The sequence below is a fragment of the Erithacus rubecula genome (assembly GCF_903797595.1).
Source record: "Erithacus rubecula genome assembly, chromosome: 1".
NCBI lineage: Eukaryota > Metazoa > Chordata > Aves > Passeriformes > Muscicapidae > Erithacus > Erithacus rubecula.
In genome coordinates this window covers 74134958-74157406 of record NC_136658.1, presented here as the reverse complement: position 1 = coordinate 74157406, position 22449 = coordinate 74134958, and the positions used below count along the sequence as shown (strand labels likewise).

Here is a 22449-nt window from a genome sequence, read left to right as displayed (position 1 = left end):
CAGCTGGTAGTCTGATCCTGATGTGGAATGGGCACCCATCTATTTGGCTCCAGGTGGAGAAGTTTGGCTTCTCCACAGGAGTATTTTGTAGCCATTAGTATTATAGGGCATGATAGAGCCTTTTGCTGTTGACAAAAGTTTTGGAAAGGACAAAGACCGATGATAAGCCATCCAGCAAAAGCTGAAACTGTGCATTGCACCCATGCTGGCTTACAGAATAAGAAATGAAGTTTAGTACAGCAGAAATCCTCATTCAAGGGTGTCTGAATTAAAAACAAAATGTCCTTCCATTTCTTTCCTCTCCCAAGTTTCTAGCCTCTCTTACATGCTGGAGAAGTTTTCCATCAAGTTCAAGATACCTAGACATTAATACTTAACATTTTTTTGTTGTTTCTTAAGCATTCTCTACATACCCTTGTGTCTCATATCTTTCTCAGGTGCACTGAATCTCAGAGGAGATTTTTCTTTCCTATGCTCTGGGAAGAAATGAGACATTCCCACTGTGCTGTGCAACATGCATCATCTTGCTGTGGATTGTCTGAGACAGGGATTATGCTTCCTTGGGAAGTATCATATTTTAGCAGGTAAGCTGCTTTCAAGGACTGTTGAAGTTTGGACTTCAGCAGATAATTTTAACATTCTGCATTTTTCTTACATAAAACTGAGCTGTTATTCAAGACACTGCAGGAAGATACTGACCTGAAGGTTTTACATGTGCCTGGGCATTAATAAAATTGATAGATGAGCTATCTTGGCAGATGGAACACATGAGAGAAGGAAATCACAGTTGAGATCCAGTATGAGAAATGCTGAACCACCTCTTGTGGGTGCTTGCACAGTGTTTAGATGAGCCCACATCATTTTGTTAACTACCCAGCACTACCTGGGTCATTTGGAAAGTGGAAAGTTCTCTATCCCAGAGATTTCAGAAGACTTATGTTTCCTGTTCCCAGTCATATGGATTTGGGCCAGTTTCAGTAGTTCTTTAAATGCCTTACAGTAGTAAAAGAGGCATGGCACCTAACTCACCAAAATACTGTCACACTTAATGAACATTAAACACTTGTGGATTCTTTAATAAAAGTGTTGTCTGTGCAGGACAGCTGAGAGCTGTGTCATATCCCAGGCATATGAAACATTTCTCCTCTCCTCTTACCATCAGTCTTCTCTAAGGAGCCTAATCCCCTTGTTATGACTGTCACATTGAAAAAAAAAAAGGGAGCAACTAAGTTGATCCTTTCACAGCCCAAAGTTTGACTGAGAAGGAGTAAATTGCCATCTGTTAAAATATATTTATTCATGTCCCCAGAGGTGTATTATCATTTCACTGTTCACTTCCCACCAATCATAAGGTATCAAATTGACTCTGGTATTGCTGGCTAACCTTGCTCTAAACTTAATGATATCAATCAAAAGAGATAAACAACAGAACCTGACAGATCTGCCTGATGGCTGTTTTCAGCCCTTAAGAACCCACCAGGATTCATTTTTATGATATGTATTTCAGTCCTCGGGGGTCATTCTGCCTGGGTTAGTGAAAAGAATGAGAACTCAACAGCAGGATTTGCCTTTAACTGATGTGACTGCACAGCAGGTCTTTAGAGAACATAAACCACCACAAAAGCTAATAGGCAACTCAGTGGCAAATGAGAGGACCAAATTATGGCCATCAGAACCTCCCTGCCGCTCGCAGACGATCTTCTCAGTGCCATGCAGAGGGCCAGATTTATCACTGGCTCACTCTAATGACCTTATATAAGAAGATTATGTATAAAATAATGATAGATGTATAATTATATAAAATATATATAATGTATATTTGATTATAAAATAGTTAATTTAGCCCAGTATACTGTGGGAAGGCAAAGGAAGTAGAGTAATGGGAGCATTGGTTACAGAAAGCATCTTTTAAATCTTCCCCTAAGAGTTCCAATAATTCTTCCCTTATACCATCTGCATGTTGTCATCCTTTAAGAGACTACTAAAGTTCATAAAAGGGATGTACTTTTGTAATTACATTTTATTTGCCTTATCTTTTTCCTTCAATCTTCATTCCCTTTAATACAATTCTGACTCCCTGGACTACTTCCTTTGTCAAAACTGCTTTGTATTTCTCCAGCACATCATTTCAATCAAAGAAAGCAGAGACCAAAAATGGAAATGCACAAAATCATCTTGAAATAAATAACTGTAGGACTGACCCTGTAAGTGAAATATGTCAGCAGCTCCACAATAGCTTCTAGCAAGCAAAGGCCAGGAGGTGCATAAGAGGGGGGTTTTTTTTACTGTTCTGTACAGGCAAATAGACAATAGGCAGAACTGGGATTGAAAGTGGAATATTGATACACAGCTATACATTTATTTGAGAGAAGTCATCCACCGAAAGAGAGAGTACAAATCTACTGCCTCTTTCTCTTCATTTCCACACTAGGATTTTTATAGATCAGCATTTCTTCATTTACAAAGACTCCAACTGAAAATTTAGGATAATAACTTATATAGACACTGTATAACAGCCTTAGCTTAAAAGCACCACAATCTTCTCTTCTAAACATTTGGCTCTTAAACATCAAACATTCCCCAGAGAACAGCAAAAGCAGCGTAAAAAACAATTGGGTTCTATTTGCACTGTTTTGACAACAAACAAAGCTAAGAGAAAAGAGCAGCTATTATCAGACATCTGTTCTGAGGAAGAAATGATATTTATGGCCTCAGGAGTATGTGCTGCTCAAATTACATCAGAGAAAAGGTCAGCATGCTCTAGGTGTGTGACTAATTCAGTTTGAGAAATCAACACTGCTGCCCAGCAGAGTTCCTGGAGAGCAAGTACACAGATGTGAAGGCTGAGATAAGTCCAGATCTTCCTTTATGTGCTGCAGGAGGCAAAGGTATCAGAGAACTGCCCCCAGCTTACCTGAGAATGACAAAGTCTCGGACAGGGTGAGGAGCCATGCTGTTCAAAACATACTGGTAAACTTCTGTCTGCTTGTCCAGGCTCTCCACCACCTTCCACTGCAAGAAGTCCTCATCCCAGAGGTGACGTTCCCTCAGCACTCTGTTCAGGACAACTGAAGGGGGGGCTTCAACTTCAACTGAGGCTTTCCAAAGCCTTAGTGGGTTCCCATCCCCAACCTGGAGAGAAGTGACCAAGAACACAAACCCTGAGAATTTATATGCCTATGTTCAGCAGATGATAACTGAGGACAAAATCCCAATGTGTGTGCGACCTCAGCTCAAGAACATTCATTTTCCCCTGCTTATCAATTACTATTATTGCTATTGCTGCTGCTCTCTTAGTCCTGGATGGAAATCTGAAGTGATTCATTACTCTGCTCTCACAACACAATATATCTGGACTAGTTCCCATAGTGCCAGTGAGGTTCTGCATTACATCTGGTGTGACAGACAGTTTTCCAAGACTTTTCCAAGTCCAAACATCCTAAGTGTAATCATGAATATGTGTGTGCAGAAGCAAAAAGAGATGAGAGACTGAAATCCTGGGCTGAAATAAAGGAACTACCTTAGGCAATCTTAAACACTCCCTGGGACTGAGGGTCCATTAACCCTCCTGGTTAATTCTGGGTGAGCAGAACATACATTGATTTCAGTTATATACCAGGTACACAGATGTTTCCTCCTCAAAATAGCTGCAAGGGTGGTATTGGGAAAACACCTTTCAAAGAGCACAGACTGATTGCTAACTCCTCCTTGCTCACAGATCCTGTTTCTTGAAACACCTCCACAGCTTACAGAAAGGGGAGCAGAAACTGCTGGGCTACACACAGTGCTCTTCTCCTGTCTAATTAGTGTCACCCACCCCTAATCCATCCTCTCCTCTTGTTGGTTGCTGCTGGTTTGCAGACCTCTGCTTTGCTATTGCATTTCCAGCAGCCCTGAACTCCACTCTCTGCAGGGACCCTGCAGCACCCTCTGCCTCACTGCAGAGGTCTGGCTTTCCCTGAAAAAGTGATGGAGCCTAAAACAAATTCAGAAATTTCAATAAAAGCTGCAGTATCAAAAATCCACATGAAAAAAACCCAAAAGGATCAGGGATAAAGCTGGCCTGCTTAAAAAAGAATAGGAGAGCCTGAAGAAGTTTTGTAATTACTTATATTCTACCTGTGTTCTCCAAACTGCTAGCAAAAATCAAGAACTAGTCAGAAACTTTTCATGTCAAAGAGCTTGCCCAGGTAATGTTCTCTGTTGTTTAACATCTCAGCTCACTCTCTGGTTGTGTTGTTTGTGTATCACTTACTTGATCTATTTTGGAGACCCCAGCTTGCTTTGTGTGCCTTTTTCTGGAATCTCATACATGAATCACTATTATATTACATTTACAACTGCTTTTAGTGATCTTTTTAAAAAATAATAATTAAAAAAGAAGAGTGCATTGCCAGAAAGAAGGGTGTGAGTTTTACCATGAAACATGCCAGGGTGCCCCATAACTGAGCTGCATTTTGCTTTGTTTCCTTGCAGCTTCTTTCATATCTCCCCAAATTACCTTTTTGTAGGCGAGTTCTGCATTCTCTACACTGGAGCATGTGACCCATCCTTTGAATTTCTCTTTTGCTTCTTTCTGGAGATTCTGCATGAGAGTTTCCAGGTACATCTGATAGTTCCCTCCTTCCTCATCCACTTGTTTCCCAAGCTCATCCAGGGTAGGAGAATGCACTTCTGCATCAACATAGGAGTTTCGGGATTGGGTGATCATCTCGTGTGGGACCTGTGCCACAGAAGGGAGGGAAAACACACAGGGAAAATCTCCTGCTGAGAACTTTTCATGAACACAGTGTGTTTCTAGGCTGATGGACCATTCAGCATCTGACTGGACAAACCTGTGATCTGTAAAATGCACACCAATTTCTGTCTTTATGCAAGATGAAACATTAAAGTAGTCTAATGAAACAGCCCATGGCTCAGAACAGCACTGCTCATGCAGAGCCCTGTTAGACTTTTCAACTGGATGCCAATATACCACTGTTACTCCTTTAGCCCTCAGAAATATTGCCTTGTGCTTCTGGGGAAACAAGATATGAGCATTTGCTCTCCTCCAGCTGCAGTGTAAGCAGCTGCAGGAATGATTGCAGCTCTCTATGTGATTTTTACTTTATTGTATGACACAAATAAATAAATGTATAAGCAATTAGTTTTAAGATAATAAGTTTTCATTGAGGCCTTAAAAGAATTGCAATAAAATTTTACACTTTTTACTGCTTTTTTAAAGCAGATTTTGATTTTAATTAGAATAAAATTTCCTAATCCAGTGGTTTGGGTTGAAAACTGTCACAGAATAATTACCCTGCATCTTTTGAATACTAAAAGGGAACTGCCATAAAGAAATGAGATAAATAAACTTTGGATGAAGCAAGTTTACAAGTAAGAGAGGCACCAATCTCTGAGCTAACACAAAACAGAAAATATAAGCATAAACATAAATACTTCAAAGGGTGCTGCATTATGTGCCCATGAATAATGCTGCTTGAGTTTCTCACTCACCTCAAAAAGTTTGTTGCATTCCATTATCATGTGAGCAAGTCCCTGAGTAGCTGCCAGGTTTTCACTGAGGTCCTTCTGATCTGGCTTCCCTGTTGCATATTTTTTCTGTATTACTCTGTAATTGAATTCAGTATCTCAGGTAAAGAGCTGAATCTTTTTAATATGAAAGCAAAAAGCAGCAGGATATTCCCAACATCAGAGAGAAAAACCCCCTATCTTTATTTTCTATTTATCACCAGGACTGCTCAAACTGCTGGGACTTTTTAAAATGAAAAATGTTTACCTAAAATATTGCTCAGCCAAAGGTAAAAGCAGGAAAGGTTATGTGTATCCTGCATGATGTGTTGTACATTTTGAAATGGATTTTTAACAGACATGATGTACAGTGGTTTACATTGTTACTGCTTAAAGCCCTTGTTCAGACAAGGGTTATACATGTACTTGACCAAGAATCTCAGTGTATCCTGAACCAGGTGGGAGGGAAAAAAGTCAAGAAGGACCACTAATGTTTAGCCGGGCTATGCCCTGTTTAGTCTACACTCCCCATGTTACAATTTTAATGTGGCCTGAAATAAACCCTGTTTCCCGAATGGCAGAATGTAGACAGTAAATTGAAAGTGAAAAAAACCACTCATTGAAAATCTACCATTTAAAGCATAGTTAATCTTTGACTTCAACCAAAGAAAAATCAACCCCTTTTTCTTTACAGAAGTCAACATTACTCATGCAAAACTCACTAGTGCCCCATTGAAAATTCCACATGGAAAGCAGGCACGGCATATTCACAACAGACAACCAGAAATGCCTGCTGGGCTTGTGAAAACAAGTGTGCTTCTGGCTCTGCAGCAGGGGTTTTCCCCTCTTACTGAAGCCATGCCCTGTTTAATGTGTGCTGGAAAGCAGATGGTTTGGAAAATTTTGTCCTGCATACCACTGAAAGCATCGCTCCATATTCAGGATATGACTATTTATAATGCTGAGAAAAAACCCATACCTTGGGGAGCTTTCTTTCTTCACTATATTGAGATGGAAGAGGGAAGGGGCCAGACAAACAGCGATGTTCATGGGAGTCATCTGGTTTTCCTCCACGGAGGTGACGTCGCTAAGGAAGCAGAGCAGAGTCTGCAGAACCTCCCTGTTCTCATCAGCCATGAGCATGATGGCTGCCTGCACTGCCTGCAGCCGCTGCTCCTTGGGGACATCTGGGGAGGAGCAAGGGACAGTCAGGGGGTCAGCTGTGAGCTCAGAGAAGGAGTCAGAAAGATAAAGTTGCCACAGACATCCACAGTGCCCTCGAGCGCTCAAAAAAGCGCTGGTGCCGCACTTAGGGACTGCTGGAGCTGGCAGTGTGAGGTTAGTGGTTGACTCACACAGGTCTTTCCCGACCTCTGTGATGGCTTTGGGAAGAGGCAGGTGACAGGAGACCAAGGGGAAAAGATCAGCTGGTTTCTGGAGAGCTGGGTTTTGCTCCTCCACAAAGCACAGCTTCCCTCGCCAGTGTCTGGCATTTCTCTGTTTCTTGGGAAAGCTGCTCCCAAGAAAGACACTGAACTTCACTTAAAATTACAGAAAGGAAAATAGTGCTCAGCACTCATAGCTTCAAATGGTATTTTTCAGGTTTTCTTTATCCCCTGGCAAGACAGAAGTTTAAAAGTTTTAGGGAAGCTTTGGGAACACTTATATCTGTGTCCTAAACCATAGAAGAGTTTAATGGAAGAAGTAGTGGATATGCTAAAATAGCACCTCAGACAGATTCATTTCTAAAACTACCCTAACTTCTCTTGGTTTGGACTTTGAGTCCTCCTCTGGGTATTACATACTCTCTGTAATTGAATGGAAGAAGAACAAAAGCAGATTTACAGTAGAGGGAACAGCCAGCTTTTAAGTTTTGACTGCTAGCCTTGTACAAGCACTTTACTTTAAAAGCTTACAGACGTGAATGACAAAATGAACACAGCTAAATACTTCTAAAGTTTCTGAAAACAGCAAAGCCAGGTTTTTCTGAGAAGTCAGAGCCTTTGCTAAATCCATGCAATGTGTCTTTTTTTCCCACAACACCTCCTGGTAGTCCCTCCCTCTCCTTTATTGTTGCTCTGATGGGTCTGGTACATGAAGCAGAAGATCAGCTAGTGCTTCAAGCCACAGGTAAACATTAAACAATTGGGAGTTTTAAGAAAATTGAGAAGGTTTCATCAATGCTATGCCATATAGACTACTACACTAATCATCTCATCCCAAATCCTATGTGTTACAGCAATTCAAGTCATTCTGGATATACGAAAAAGGTCTTGGATACATAAAAATATCTTCAGTGAGTCCTAGAAAATCAGAAATTCCCTGCAAATACACCAGGAGAGGAAAAATCCTTCCTAACTTCACATTAACAATGTTCTGTTAAACAGAGCAAAGGGCAAGAAAAAAAATCTCAGTTAGAGATTAGTTTAATTGCAGATATTATGAAATACTATTGGTATCCCAGAAATTTTCAACATTTTTCTTTCTGTGAAAGGAGTTTTGTCAGTACTTTCTGATACAGAAAAATATATTTGTTGTTGGTGATGTGGAAAAAAGCCCCTGCTACTCATTCTTAATCCAAACAATATTTTCCACTGTCTACAGAGCCCATCTTTTATTGTTGCTACATTGGTTTAAAGAGACTCATCCTCAAGTCTGAAATCCTGTAACTCCTGGTACATTTTGAAAACATCTTTCCTAGCTAATTTTTTTCCCTTCTGACCAGAGTAAAGGGATGTTCTTCAGACTTCCCACTGCAGCACCACACAGACATTACAGAATCAGCCCATGCCTCTTTTTACATTTTTTGTTGGCTGGTATCAATGTTTCCCCATTCAGCCTCATATCTTGGGAAAGGGGAGCCCTTCTGGCTACAGACTTGCTTATGCCAATGCCACAGGGATCTGCCATGTCTCTCTTTAGCAAGGGGTAATTTACTTGCAGTCTCTTCTGTGCAAAGATAGGACATCCCCAATTTTCATCAAGCAATAGTTTAAAGGTGATTTGTTTCCAAGGACATGTAGAACATGTCCTTGTAGTGGATAATCTTCTCCTTGGCCTCGTCCCCATGGAAATGATTGTGACTGCCATTTTATTAGCAGCCAGAATTCCTGTTGCTTTTCTGGGCAAGCTTATTAATGCATGTGCAGGCAGACAACTTGTGAGCAGGAAAGAAGAAGGGGAAATGATGGTCCAGGGCTAGGCACCAACTCCTGCAGTTAACTTATGTCCCAAGACACCTCATACAGCCAAACCCACTAAATTTATTGGTAGTGCTGTCTCTCACATGCAGAATCCCAGCATTCTCTACCAGCTACAGACACTGTGATGGTAAATTCATCACTGACTGGGAGCCACAGACAGATTTTTACAGTACAGGGAAGCGACGGAAGTATCTCAGATTCTTAAGCACTGGGATTATACAGTGCTTTAAAATGGCTTTCTATTGTTTTGGCAGCTGAAACGTCTGCAAGTGGAAAGACTAGACACACTTCTCTTTAGTGCTTCCAATTATTTGGCTTAGGCTGGCTGCATCTGCCAGAGTGCTGGCTGACTGGCCCTCATAATGGACATTGTCAGGAAAAAAAAACTCTAATTCCTCTGGCTGTTCAGTGCTTTCCTCACTGTTTATTTCTCCCTCAGTCTGGAGAAGACATACACAGTCATTTCCTGATTCACAGGGACTTTCATTATTCTGATGCATCTGAGTCTCAGATTTTTCTGAAGATTGTTTATGCTGGAAAGAAAAGAAGAAATCCCCTGGTTTCTTTCTTTCTCTATGACTTCTTCATATAAATCTTATGATCTACATGAAGGCAGCTTGTTTTTTCCTGTACATTTTATTGACTATAATGAAAAAACAAATAATCAAAAGTCACAGGAAGGAAGGGGTCTACAGAGACACCTATTCTCATGGTCTAGTACCACTTCTCCATGCCCAGAAGACCCACTTATGTTGAGATACAAGTGCATAAAATGAGCCCACAGTTTAAAGAAATCTGGCAAAAATATGAGTCTTCATGCTTTTTATGTCCAGCAGCCTGTTCTTCTGTCTTCTTTCTGATTGTGAGGCTGGTATGAATGTTGTATTTCCATTTAATTTGACACTGAAACATTTAGGTGGTTCTAAAGACATGTTAGTGAAAGATTTTGAGGGCAGAGGGGCTTTTATATCTCAAAGGCCAGCAGAAAGAAACCTACCCAGTGTTAACATGCCAAAATTATTTATAGTGTATTATTACTATATAATACGTAACAATTTCTAATTGTTTATAATGACAGAAAGATGTAGAAACATCAACTTACATTGATAGATGTGCAGAAAAGTCTCTCCTAGTTTACTTGTGAGGAGAGGCTCTGGCAGATCCCTGAAGAATTGCTTGACCATGTCAGCCACATCGTAGGCTGACTGGTCCTCATAGCTGACGTTCTCCGGGGAGCTCTCGTTCATCTGGCGCAGGGCCTGGATTCGGGATTTCACCCCAGATTTCCGAAACAGACCCACCTAAGAACGCACCACACTGAGTTGGTGAAAGGGAAAATGGCACCTGAAGAATATATATGTGCTATGTGCATTTATTTATACATGGGGACTTTGATCATGACCAAAGCTTGGGTTGCTTATTTCGCTCTAGGCATGAAGGAGGAAAATGTGCGAATGCAATTGATGGTCCCACAAGTCTCATAGTCAAGCAGAGGCTCCCAGAGCAGGATTGCAGGGGTTAATAATGCTGCTGCTCTCTGTCCCATCCTAGAGAGAGGGGTCAGAGTGCCTTGTGGTTTCTCTGCTGCCTGAGAAGTTTAAGCAAGATGCTCTGCTGATATAAATCAGCCTGGCTTGCTTGGCTTGGGTGACTGTCTGCTGATTTACTCCAGCTGAGAATCTGGCCCCTCATGTTTATTTGGGTATATATTTTGAAGACTAACAAGAAAATATTATGCTTAGCTAAGTAATAAATGCTGTGGCAAAAGATAAGTACCTCCTGGTAGAGCTTTAAAGTCAAGAAAAAAAATCTGTTTTTTCCCTTTCATGCTCTCTGCTTCCAAGAGTTCTCCCAAATCCCACTGAAAAGTCCAGTTCAAAAGTGGGGGCCACAGAGGGATTACTTGTGCAGTGTCACTGAGATACATTTTTATTCTGTTTGCTTTCTATTTTGAAAGGAAGTGGTAATTCTTCAGATGATGCCTTCGAGGCAGGGATGCCCTTTCTTGTCCTTCTCCACCCGAGGAATTTCCCCTGGGGTGAATTCCTGGGCCTCAACCACATTATTTATTCCCAAGTAAGTTTACAGTGTTTCATTTGGGAAGTGTTAACACTGTTTCCCTTCAGTTTTGCCGGGGAAAAAAAGGTGAAACATTGAAAGAGACCTATGGAAAAGGCACATTTCCATTCGGGAATTATATACCCTTGTTCCTCTGTGATTGCTGTTTCACTGGTGATCCATGCAGCTTTCTGCATGGAACAGTGCATCAACAACAGTAGTAATGGAATTTGTTATGGAAAGCAGGAATAATGCCTTCTGGCCCTCTCCCCTTTACTTCTGAGTAAGAAGCAGCACAGAGTTCAGGGGACCCTCCTCCCTCTAGAACACCTCCCATGTTCACCTGGAGGGTATTTAGAACTTTGGTTAACTTGCACATTAATGACACTAATTACAAAGATCACAGCTCTGTGAGGGAATATATTTATTTCATTACTTATATGGAGATGAATCTCTGCTCCAGACTGGCTGTGAGGCAGCTCTTTTATGTCTTCTTATTGATGAATTTAGTGTCATTTGAGAGCTAAATTTATGTATGGCAAATAGAGAACTGGAGTGTGCCCTCTGTTCTGTACTTCTGATCCCAAGTGAAGCTCTGCTCTTCTTCCTGATGAGAGCATAGAAGAAAGAGCATCCAGCTCTTTTCATCTGGTTTTCCCTTTCCCTTTCTCTTCTTTTTAAATGGCTTTTCCTCTTAGAAATGTGTGCTGAAGATGAAGAAGGCAGACTTGCTAATTCTGTTCAAAAATAAAGTTTTGGCCTGTGGTAGATAAATGTCAGAGCAGAGGCTCAGTTCTCTCCTTTTGATGGAAAGTGTCCTTGCTGGTATAAACAACCATTAAAAACTTCCAGCTAAGTCTGATTTGAGAGGTCAGATGTCAAATCTCACCCATGCAATCTCCTGCTGCACATCAATCTACTACTCTTGATCTCAGTTTAAAGACATTTATCCAAACTCCTATTTCTTGGGGTTTTTTTAATTAATGGAAAAAATAATAATTAATCAAAAGAGTAATCTACTCAATAGAAAAAGATGTTTTAGGCTCTGTTATTACAGATTTGTTCTGTAAGTAAAAAGGGTCTAAAAATCCAGATGTTAGTCTGGCCCAATCTCTTTAATATCCTTATGCTGTGTGGATCATCTTCCCCACAAGCAGCCATATGATGCATGACAGAAAAAAAGATGCAGTTGGAAAAGGCAAAACAGTTTCTATTTCAGAAATCAAACTGAATTACATATTCTAATGTGAGGCTTCTCATGCCAGTTGAGGGATTTCAGTGGCAAGAGCCAGACCTTGCAGAGGTTTAGAGCAACCTCAGCTTTACCAAGTGTGTGCAGCAGAAGCTCTGACACCTGTTCTGAACTCTAGCCCCCCTTCTGCAGCACACAGAAGAGACACATAAGCAAGATGATGGGGGAGACTGGAGGCTGCTCAGGTGTCTGTCCATGCATTAGGAGACTTTAAATTACATAGGAACAAAGGGAGTAATTGTGAAGCAGAGAAACTGAACTGCCTGTTTTTGCCTAGAAAGGTTTTTAGTGAAAAGATATTTTAAAGGATCCCAATTTGTACTTCTCCTCTTCCTTTATTTTTTACTTCAGTATTTTCCCAATTTCACTCCAAGAAGAAACCAAAGCTGAATTGAAATGGCCCTTCAGAGATGCTTCTCAGCCTGTAAACACAAATTGAGCAGATAGCTGTCTAAGACTTCCAGCACCTTTTAACTGCCTCAAATCTTTCTGCTTTTTCTTTCTCTTTTATACTCCCTTTTACATTCTTCCCAATTAATACTCTGTCTTCTCTTTCTTCCTCTTGCTCTGCTTCTTAGCTGACAAGCCCATCCCTATCCTTACATCTCCTGTTCCTCTTATTTGGGCGTCTCCTCCTTTAATCTCATCACTAATTCCAGGCTTGCTGCATCACTTTTCTTCCTACACTGGCTCTCCCAGCTCAGTACACAAACCCAGATGAGCACAGTGGCAACCAGGCATGTCAGTTCCTGAATATATCACTTCCACTTGTCTCTATGCATCTTTCCCTTTCATCTTCTCTTAATAAATTTCTGACAAGCTGTTCATCCCGCCCCTCAGCTCCTGCACTACATATGGCTGGCAGAACTCATCTCACCTCCCTTTTGAGACTGTGGAGTTAGATGTTAAGGTCTGACCACTACAGGATCTCCTTACAAAGAAAACTGATGGGAAGGAACCTGTGTCTTTTCCAATGCTGCAAGGGAAATGGTTGTGATTCACTGGAACGCCTTTAATTTTCAGATTTCAGTTTTGGGGAAGATGACTGTCACCCAACAAAAAACCTGAACAGCAACCAGAATGGTGATTAGAACATGTGAAGATTCAGAACAGACTAATTCCACCATTTTCATGTGCTCAGAGCCAGGAAAGCAGCAAAGTCTGCAGAGCAAAGTGCTGGCTGCTCCTTTTGAACTCACAGCTATCTAAAGGCAGATATGAAAGAAGTCATATGACATGAGGTCAATAACAGTAGAGAGCTGAACATAAACAGCCAGGGGGGTTCTCCCAGTCCTATGCTCATGAAAATACACATCCTCATCCTTAGGGGAAGAACAGCAAAAATATGATTTGTATGTCCCTCTGTAGCTAAAGGGAATAAAAAAAATGTGAAATACTTTGAGCATGAGGGTATCCCAGCTGGCTTGTTGTAGCTAAGAACACTATAAAAGGGCAATGTACCATAATGGCTTTGGCATTGAACCTCTGCTGACCTAACTATCTGGATATATCTGACTCTGTCAACAGAATACTTGGAATATTTTGCTGAGTTTGCTCTCTATTCTTGGACTTTTCTGTCTTTGCTAAGTAAATAAAACCTTTTGTACCATATCTTGTGAAATGGTGAATGCAGTTAACCCTCAATGGCAACAGTCAAGCATAAGAGTACAGACACATGTAGAAGTGAGGAGTCCTGATTCCTTCCCAGTTTTCATTCAATATATATGAAGATCTTAAAATGTTCTTTGAAGTAGACTGTGGTATACAAATCAGCAGGACTGTTACAGCTACCAAAATTCAACAGATTTGCTGGATACAAATCTCAAAATGGGAAACTTTTAGCATTGGCACCAACTATCAAATCACCAGAGGAGACTGAGGCCCAACATGAGAGACAATCTCCATATAATCCTGGCACTTAGCACAAAAATTCTCACTGCTGCTTGCTTAAAGTGGCTTTTCAGAAGAAGCCAACAAGTCCATGGGGTGAAGTTCCTACCTGGTCTAGACAGTTGCTGCGCAGGTAGCGCAGGGCTTGTTGTATGCTCTGGGGAAGAGGCTGCCCTGTTCTCTGGACATGAACTATCAGGGGCACACCAAAGACATTCTTGTCCTTGTAGTCAGGGACTTTCATCCTCTTCATGAACTTTGGCACAGACCTGAAAATCAATGTGAACAGGCTGCATGAAAAAATCTGAGTATTTGCATACTTTCTGAGTAACACTACTGACAGAAATTGGTAAGCAGGGCCTTTCTAATAAAGATGGTGAAATAATGTTTAATGCACAATACAAGGACACTTTACAATTTGCATAACTGATTAATTTCTCAGTGTCTATAAGTGGATGGTCTCTAAGGTCTAGCATAACAATCAGTCCTAACAAAAACCTTTTACTACGCAGGTGTCATCCAGCTGAAGCCAACAAGGTTTAAAGCATCTTTTAGGGACTCACAGCAATGGCAGAGCAAACCTGAGTGGTTTCCTGAAGGAAAAGGAGGTTCAGTCCTCTAACATGCTAAATGATCTTTGTACTACCAGCTACATGATTTAGTATTTCTATTGACAAAACCTTACAATAAAAAATGATGGTGGGAAATCCCTATGTGTCAGATTCTCTCTTGTTTTATATGATTTATTCTAGTTGAGTAACTTAAGCTGGTGAGCTTGCTTTCTTCAAAAACTTGTGATGAAAACAAGAACCAACTGATTCCCTTTTTGGAAGTCATGACTGCCATGGAATTAAAATAAAAAGGCAGAACATGACCTGAATATGACTAAGAGTTTTGTCATCTGTGTGGGAAGAAGTAAAAACTCATTTTAAATTACCTACTGAAGAAGTACAGTGTGTAACTCTACAGCTATTTACAGACCCTTTCTTAAAAATCCTTAGAGACTGATTATAATAACTGAAGAAGTATCTCAGGATAAAAACCCTGTACAAACAGTAGGACCTAGAATTTGCTGTATTCTAGTCTGCTTATTTGAAGTTGGGTGAGATTATTTGGGTGAGATTAATTTCAGTGCAGATGTCAGCTAGCCACAGGAAGTACACCAAAGGAGAGCAGTGAAATTAATTAATCTTACTGAATTTTAGTTCTTTTATTGGAAAGAGTCAGCAGTCTGGACTACCTATATATCCCCTCTGGAGGGTGACCCAAACCCTCAGCCTTGGACATTTTGGGCTGCTTTGGGGTTGCCTGTCTTTTTCCTCTCACCACAAACAGCCAACCTGACTTTTTCAGATTAGATTTATAACAGATTACTCTTTTAATTTTTCCTGATGACTGATGCCAGTGAGGTGAATCTCACATGTATTTATTGTATCTATTTTTCCATTTCTAAAGGAAAGCTTGTTTCATGTAGCTCATAGATTAATTTAGTGCAATTTTGGGGAGGTGCTTTGATCATGAAAATCACAATATAAATATCAAATCATGCTGTATCTGGACTGGGTGTATTAGGGAAAGATTCTGTCATCCTTTTGATTATTTCTCAGATACTTTTAAACTCTTATCTGTGCCTATTTCCATTTCTGGTGTACCTCAGTCTGTGGGGCCCACCAGGGTTTGTGTACCACGAAACATGCAGGTTTCTGCAGCCAGCTGCAGAAGGAGCCACATTGTGAGCATTCACATCCACGTAGCTGTCACATCTGCCAGAGCTGCAAGTTCCCTCTAGCACAGGTCCAGGCCTAGGCTCAACCTGCATCTTTGATTTCTAGAGAAAAGTCCCATAACTACTCTAACCCTTCTTTCAAAGCACAAACAAAGCAATAACAAACACAATGAAGCAGCAGCTGTTTCTTTTCGAATCACCAAATGAATTCTTGGTAGGACTTACTGTAAACTTTCCCTATTTTTTAGTAACTCTCTCCTACTCCTGTTTATTTTTCTGAAACTGTAGCATTGTTCGAAAGGCCAGGGTTGTCTCTCTGTTAGAGCACAGGAATGAAATCAGATTTTCAGGATCTATTTCTGACTTTGCCAATGAGCCACTAGGCAGTAATGGATCAAGAAGGACAGTTTCAAATGCTACCCTTGAAGTCAATGGTTCCTTCTGATTGAATTTAGTTACTAACAGAGAAACAGAATTAGGAGAAACAATTTTCTTCTAAAAAGTCTCCTTCCAGTTCCCAGTGGTACTCACCAGGTCCAGCCATGTTTGTTGGACATGGAGTACTTTTCCATGATGGCAGTGAGACGAAGCAGAGAGAATTTTTGCAGTAGATTCAGCTGGGCTGCTGACTGGTTGCTGATGTGAAGCGATGCAATGGAGCGGCTCAGGCGGTGAGAGATTTGGAAACTGTGCCATCGTAATTGCCTTTAGCAAAAGAAATTATAGAAAAATCAGAGAACTGCTTGTGTTGGGCAGAAAAGATGGTGTGCTGTGAGATAGGGCTGGGAATATATAGAACACATAAGTGATGGCTTGTGGTGTGTCAACTGAAAGAAAATGTACCTTGGAGATAAAGAAAATAATTTAGTCAATCTATCTCTTTAATTTCTGAAATGCTCAAGTTTTGTCTTTTTAACATTAGATTCACAAGTGGCTGTGGGTCCTGTCCATATACTTGGGGAAGCAGTGCTGCCTGCTATGGTCTTTAGCCCACACACTTGCAACAGGATGTGGGAGATTCAGACACAAATGATCTTTGCCTGACTCAGAACTGGTATTTGACGCCTAGTCCCTCACCTCCCAGGGGACTGACCTGACCACCGAGGTATTTGGAGATGAGGTTCTCCAAATATCCCTCCTATTAAATGCTGAAGAATTTTTTTGAAGTAGGATTAAATCCTGTGTTTCCTTAGCTACAATTACCAAGCTATTGAACCACTCACATCTTTTTACTCCAATGCACTTTCTCTATATACTGGATTTATCAGGAAAAACCCCCTAATTTTATTTTCTTATTTCACTAAATATAAATTCTGGCTCAAATCCTAAAAACTTTGTCACTGCTCATTTACTCAATAGTTTCGTCCAGCTCACTTTCACTTTTGTGGTGGTGGTGAGCAATCACAGGCAGCAGCAAACCATGGCACGGCAGGGTCCTCTGTGAGGGTGTGACAAGACTGACAGCAGATCAGAAAATACCAGTATTATCAGGACTACCAGTATCAAAACATATTAGGTAGGTTCTCCCTGCTTTTGCACTTACAAAGCCACCCAACATACAACAGTTTAGACCCACAAAAGCTTTTGCCCAGGACCATTGGTACTTGGCTCAACAGGAGCTCATCACTCTGACTTAAAACAGGTCTGTAAACTATTAACAGAACTGCACTTTCTACTTTATTATGGAGTCAATTGTTCACCATCATTTAATCCCATCCATGTAAGGGACTGAGGCAGAGTAGGGAAGTTCTCTCTGACCACAAAGGAGCACATTTGAAAGCAGATCAGTGCATTGAGAAAGAGCATAAAGCTACAGATTCATAAAGACCTGGGTGCATAACTTAGAAGACAAATTAAAAATGCATCCTACAACATATACAGGGTCCCACTATGTAATCAGTGTATCAAAGGATAAAAAAATGCCTTAGTTTGCTCTATTAAACCAATTCTGCATTGATTCTGTGTAAGAATCTCCACAGCAGGATGTCCCTTCCCTCAAAGTTCCCCTTTTCCCTGTGAAGTCCCATCTCCATACAGGATGAGCACTACTGTAATGGTACCCTGTGCCTTCTGACTCCCATGCTGAGAACCTCTGCTGCATTACATTGTATTTCACAGTTGGTGGATTTGTATACAAAATTTTGCTCCTTACCTGCTTGGCCTCGTGAGTGATGCTCCCACCCCTGAGTCTCTCCTGTCCCTAACACCAGTGGCTTCAGATTCATTCAGGGATGTTCCATCTCTGTCCATGTCGCTCGGGGTGGTCCGGCCATCAGACACAGAGTTTCCTTCAAAATCTAGAGTGATCTGCGTAGGCGACTGGAAAGGCAGTGATGGAGATTCCCTGGCTGACACATCACCAACCGGCAGACCTGGCAACACCTTCTTGGACCAGCCATCTACCACCTCCTGCAGTCCATTGACATGCTGCAAAATGTCATCTAACTGAGGAAAAAGGACATCTTTCTCTATGTCCAGGAGATCCCCAGTACTAGCATACAAGTGGGAACCTGGCACATTGTCATAAATACTGATTCTGCTCTCTTTAGGGCAGCAAGCCATCAGTCCAGATTCCTTTGGAGTAGAGCAGTTCTGCTTTCCCAAAGAGATGCTGCCTGTCCTCCAATTCACACTGTTACTGTTGTCTGTAGGTGAGAGGCTTTCGATGGAAAGTGCCTTTGGGAAGGTCCCTGGCTTGTGATCCTTGGGAATGTGCACAACCAAGTTCTCTTGGGAATGAAATTCATTTTTGCGGTTTTGGTCCACCACTTGCCGTAAGGCCGTTCCTGCCAGAACATCCAGGTCCTCCAGGTACATCCCACCTCTCTTGTTTGCTTCGTGGCATTTGCGCTCCTTCAAACACGGCGTGCTCACCCCACTGCTGCTGTTCTCGGACTGACTGCTGTCACTGCTGGATTTGGCAGAAAAGGGAAGCCCTCTTTTGACTGAATCTTGCCCCAGATTTTGGAGATCGCCATTGACTATCTGTACACAGTGCATGTCTTTCAAGGATTTCGGCTCAAACTGGAGAACCGGTCCACTGATCTCCAAAGGACCTGTTCTTCCTGAGCCTTTTAGTTTTCCATGCACAGCCTTTGCTTTTAGTGTCTCCATGCGTTTCAGAAAGGTTTTCGCTCTGGCTCGCGTTGGGTTTTCATTCTTCAGGCCATCCTTGGGGGGCAGGGCGGTGTTTATTGCAGTGGAGTCCTGCAGCAGGGTGCTTTCCACATCATGATGGGCAGGGCAGTCGCAGGTCTCCCTGGCAGCGCCGCTGGTGCCAGACTGGCTCCTGTTGTCACTGCCCCCACTGCTCTCGCTGTGAATCGATGACACCTCGGGCTCGCTCAGGTCTGTAAGGACGCTCTCACTGCTCGTCGTGTTTTTCATTTTAATGTCCCCAGAAGAGCCATGTCTGTCAGAGCGGTGAAGCAAAGCGTCAATGTCGTCCACCCGAGACCATCGTCTGCTGGTTCTTTGGAAAGTCCATTTATTACTGATAGCACAGAGGTCTTCTTCATCTGAATCTTCACTCTGGAAAAAAAGCAAGTGGCACATCTTAAAATTGTGTGCTTTAACTCGATATTTGAATTAATGCAATTGGGCTGCTCCAGGTGAGCAATAGGCAACAAAGTCTCTCTGAAGCAAGTTTATGGAAGACTGGTCACCAGTCCTTTTATAACACCCTCTTTCATTTAATTGTAAAGACTGCAAACACCTTAACCAGAAAGGAATATAAGCCTGCTCCATGCTAGGAGTCCCACTGACACATCTCGGCTTCCATGGACTGCCTGTGCTCTGAATTGTGTAGGGCTGATTCCCACAGTGACTGTTTAAGAAAAAAAAAAAATGTTTTGAAAGGCCAAAGTGAAGGAATCCTGATTTGCAGGGATGGTGTTAAGATACACACACATGATAAAGACAGGGAAGTAGCTGAGTACTATAGCAATGTGAGCTATTTAAAAATCCAAGATAGCAAATATCTGGTGCTGCACGTAGTTTTGCAGTGAGAACTAAATAAATATCTATAAACTTCACAGGCCAGATATATCTAAAAAGATTTATGTTTCAGGAACATAACTACAGATAAATAACCATGATGCCTAAAAGAACAATAAAATACAATATTTGGCAGTATTGCCTAGGGTGTGTGTGAGTGCAGGCAAAGGAAAGCAGAGCAGGCAGCCATGGGGCTGTGGGCAGGAGGAGCAGCCAGGCTCAGGCTGGGATGGGGCAGCATCTGCAGCTGAGGTGAGCTTTCCTACAGTGGCAACCCCTGCCTTCACTGCTGTCACCATCAGAGGCATCCCAAACTTGATGCCCCACTGTCTGCCTTTCTCCAAGCTCTCCCAAGGCAGCAGCAGCCCCACAGCCCTTCCTGGTCTCATCCCTCAGCTTGAGACATGCAGAGCTGTGCTTATGCTTGGGCAGCTCCAGGAGCTACTCTGCAATGCAGAGAATGTGTGCCTTGAAAAAAAATTAGATAAAAAACTTCACCCTATGACATTTTTCTCATCTGTTTGCTCAAACAAAAAAGATACATCTTCAGCATGAAGCTCACAGTTGCTAATGAGTAGCCTTTCTCTAACTTTGAACCGGACTTATACTGCATTATTCTTTTCATTTGTTTTAAAGCAGAACAAACTAACTTCACCTACATGACATCCAAACAGCTCTTCACATTCTTGGAAGCAGTATGAAGGCAGTAAAATATGACAGGCTGTCAGACTAAAATGAGGTGCTAAACCAGAAAGACTATTTTGGGACTGGAAAAATTCTCATTTTAAAAGTCTATTATTAGAAGTATTTTTATATGAAGTTTCGATGGTAAAGTTATCTCCAATCTCTGACTAGATCTTTGCTGGCCTGTCTAATTGAAAAATGTAAACCAAATTTTACAAGAGTGCCCAAAACCTTAAAAAATGTGAAACCTCAAAAGCTGGAGATTGGGATCAGCAGCGTGCCAGGTCTCACTGATGCCATAAACTTTTGCCAGTTTATCACTTCAAGTCAACCAGATGTTTCAGATCAGGTCCTAACCATAAAATAAAATAAAATATAGCTGTGAAATTTTGGATTTAGGCATTCCTCTTTCTTTTGTTAACACTGAGGTGTGCAGTGCTCCTGTGAGTTTACAGGAATGAATGGAGATCCTCACTCTGTGGCTTGTTTGAGGCAAAAATTGAGCACCTAGTGAAGTATGAGGGAAGGGGCTAAAAAAGGCTAGTACTGCTTTGGCCATGTTGTCTGCAGGGAAGAAATGGCACAGACAGCTCTACCTTTGTTTTAACTCCACAGCTTGCTGTATGAATATATGGACCAAAGGCCTGCACAGCCTCAGGAACTTAAAAATCCATTTATTGTGGTCTTAGTGGTGCCACAAAGTGGATATTTTAAAAACCACAAGGGTATGTACTTTTAAATATTTAGCAGTGGTAATTATATCTACAAAGCATACCACTGCTGAAGCGTTGGTGGCACCAGCCAATAGGATAAACATATTTTTAAAATTTGTTCTACATTGCAATATGCCAAAGGGACCTTAAAGAAGATTCTTGGCTGACACAAATCCCTGTGGCTGCACTGACATTACTGTATGAGCTGACAGGATTTAGCCTGTATTTTCTACAAGCTGGAATCAATTAAAATAGCCAAAGTGGTAGAGACATTGCAAAAAAATCAAGAAGAGAGCACAGAACAGGAGACAGAAATAAAAATAAATTCAGTGGTAAATATATTTTAAATTAAAAGTTTGTGGTGGTTTTTTTTTATTTTTGTTTTGTTTGTTGGTGTTCAAATTTTTTTGTTTGTTTTTTTAGACAAAGCAGAGATGAACAAAAATGGTAGTAAACAAGTTTTGCCTCTAACCACAGCAAAGACAAGATTACATTTTGCCCAAGAATCACTTAGAAAATACAGAGGCTTTTCAGTGTCAAAATTTGCAGCTCAATTAAATAAAGGCTTATTTTGGGGTTCTTTTTAATTGATAAAGAAACATGCTTGTGTTTCATCAGAAGCAAAATCAGGCAAATATGAAATGAAATATCTGGATGCTGAAATACTGCCATGGTGACTCACTACAAATTCAGCTGCAGTGTGAGTCCTATGACATACTGTGCTTTTCTTTTGATGAAATCAGTAGAAATTCTGGAAGCCATGAACATTCTGAATGACCCACTGTTCTTGTCAGATATCTGAGTGTCCTGACAAACAAAACTGCCCCAGAAAAAAAATTTGAGAGCACTCAGCCCACCCACATGTCACCAGTTAGGAGGACAGGGGATCAAGAGAAGGTCTGAAAGCAATGATTCATCTGACACAGGCAGAGCAGACATTTTGGAGCAGTGACTGTATATTCCTACTGACCTGGGGTGAAATCAAGTGCACAGCTCTGGAGCATATTCAAAAGTCCAGTTAATACCATTATGTTTGGAAAGATGAGAAGGGGCAAGTTTCTTGAGGAGTGACTGGTAACATTTGCCGAAGAGAAAGAGGTTTTGATTCACAGATTTGTCACAGCTGATTTAAAATAATGCAGCTTTTTGACTGAGGGTGTACTTGCCTGAAATACAGAGGGATGCTAACAAAAGGCAAATAGTGGATTTATTTGCAGTGGAATTCTGCCACATTTTTCCAGCTGGAGGCAGGAATTCTCATAAATCGACAGCTGCAGAAGGCAGTTAATCCAAAGGCTAATCCCTGTCTGTCCAAATCACTTATGGACATATTTGCAACACATACAGGAGGATTTCTGTTTGCATCTTGACACAGCCAAGGGAAGTCAGCAGCCCTCAGTGGGGATGGTCTGGGTG

At 41.3% G+C, this 22449-nt stretch overlaps 1 protein-coding gene across 11 annotated transcripts in view; it reads right to left on the bottom strand.

The window, feature by feature from the left end:
- Positions 1–22449, bottom strand: part of STARD13 (StAR related lipid transfer domain containing 13) — a 281574-nt gene that overhangs the window by 3523 nt on the left and 255602 nt on the right. For all 11 annotated transcript variants that reach the window (XM_079322443.1, XM_079322440.1, XM_079322444.1 and 8 more), the window contains 8 exons: positions 17793–19171; positions 16172–16345; positions 14024–14183; positions 9817–10015; positions 6491–6698; positions 5497–5611; positions 4502–4723; positions 2915–3132 (listed from right to left, as the gene is read on the bottom strand). In XM_079322443.1, coding sequence (XP_079178569.1) covers positions 2915–3132; positions 4502–4723; positions 5497–5611; positions 6491–6698; positions 9817–10015; positions 14024–14183; positions 16172–16345; positions 17793–19171 — 2675 coding nt within the window. The remainder of the gene's footprint in view (positions 1–2914; positions 3133–4501; positions 4724–5496; positions 5612–6490; positions 6699–9816; positions 10016–14023; positions 14184–16171; positions 16346–17792; positions 19172–22449) is intronic.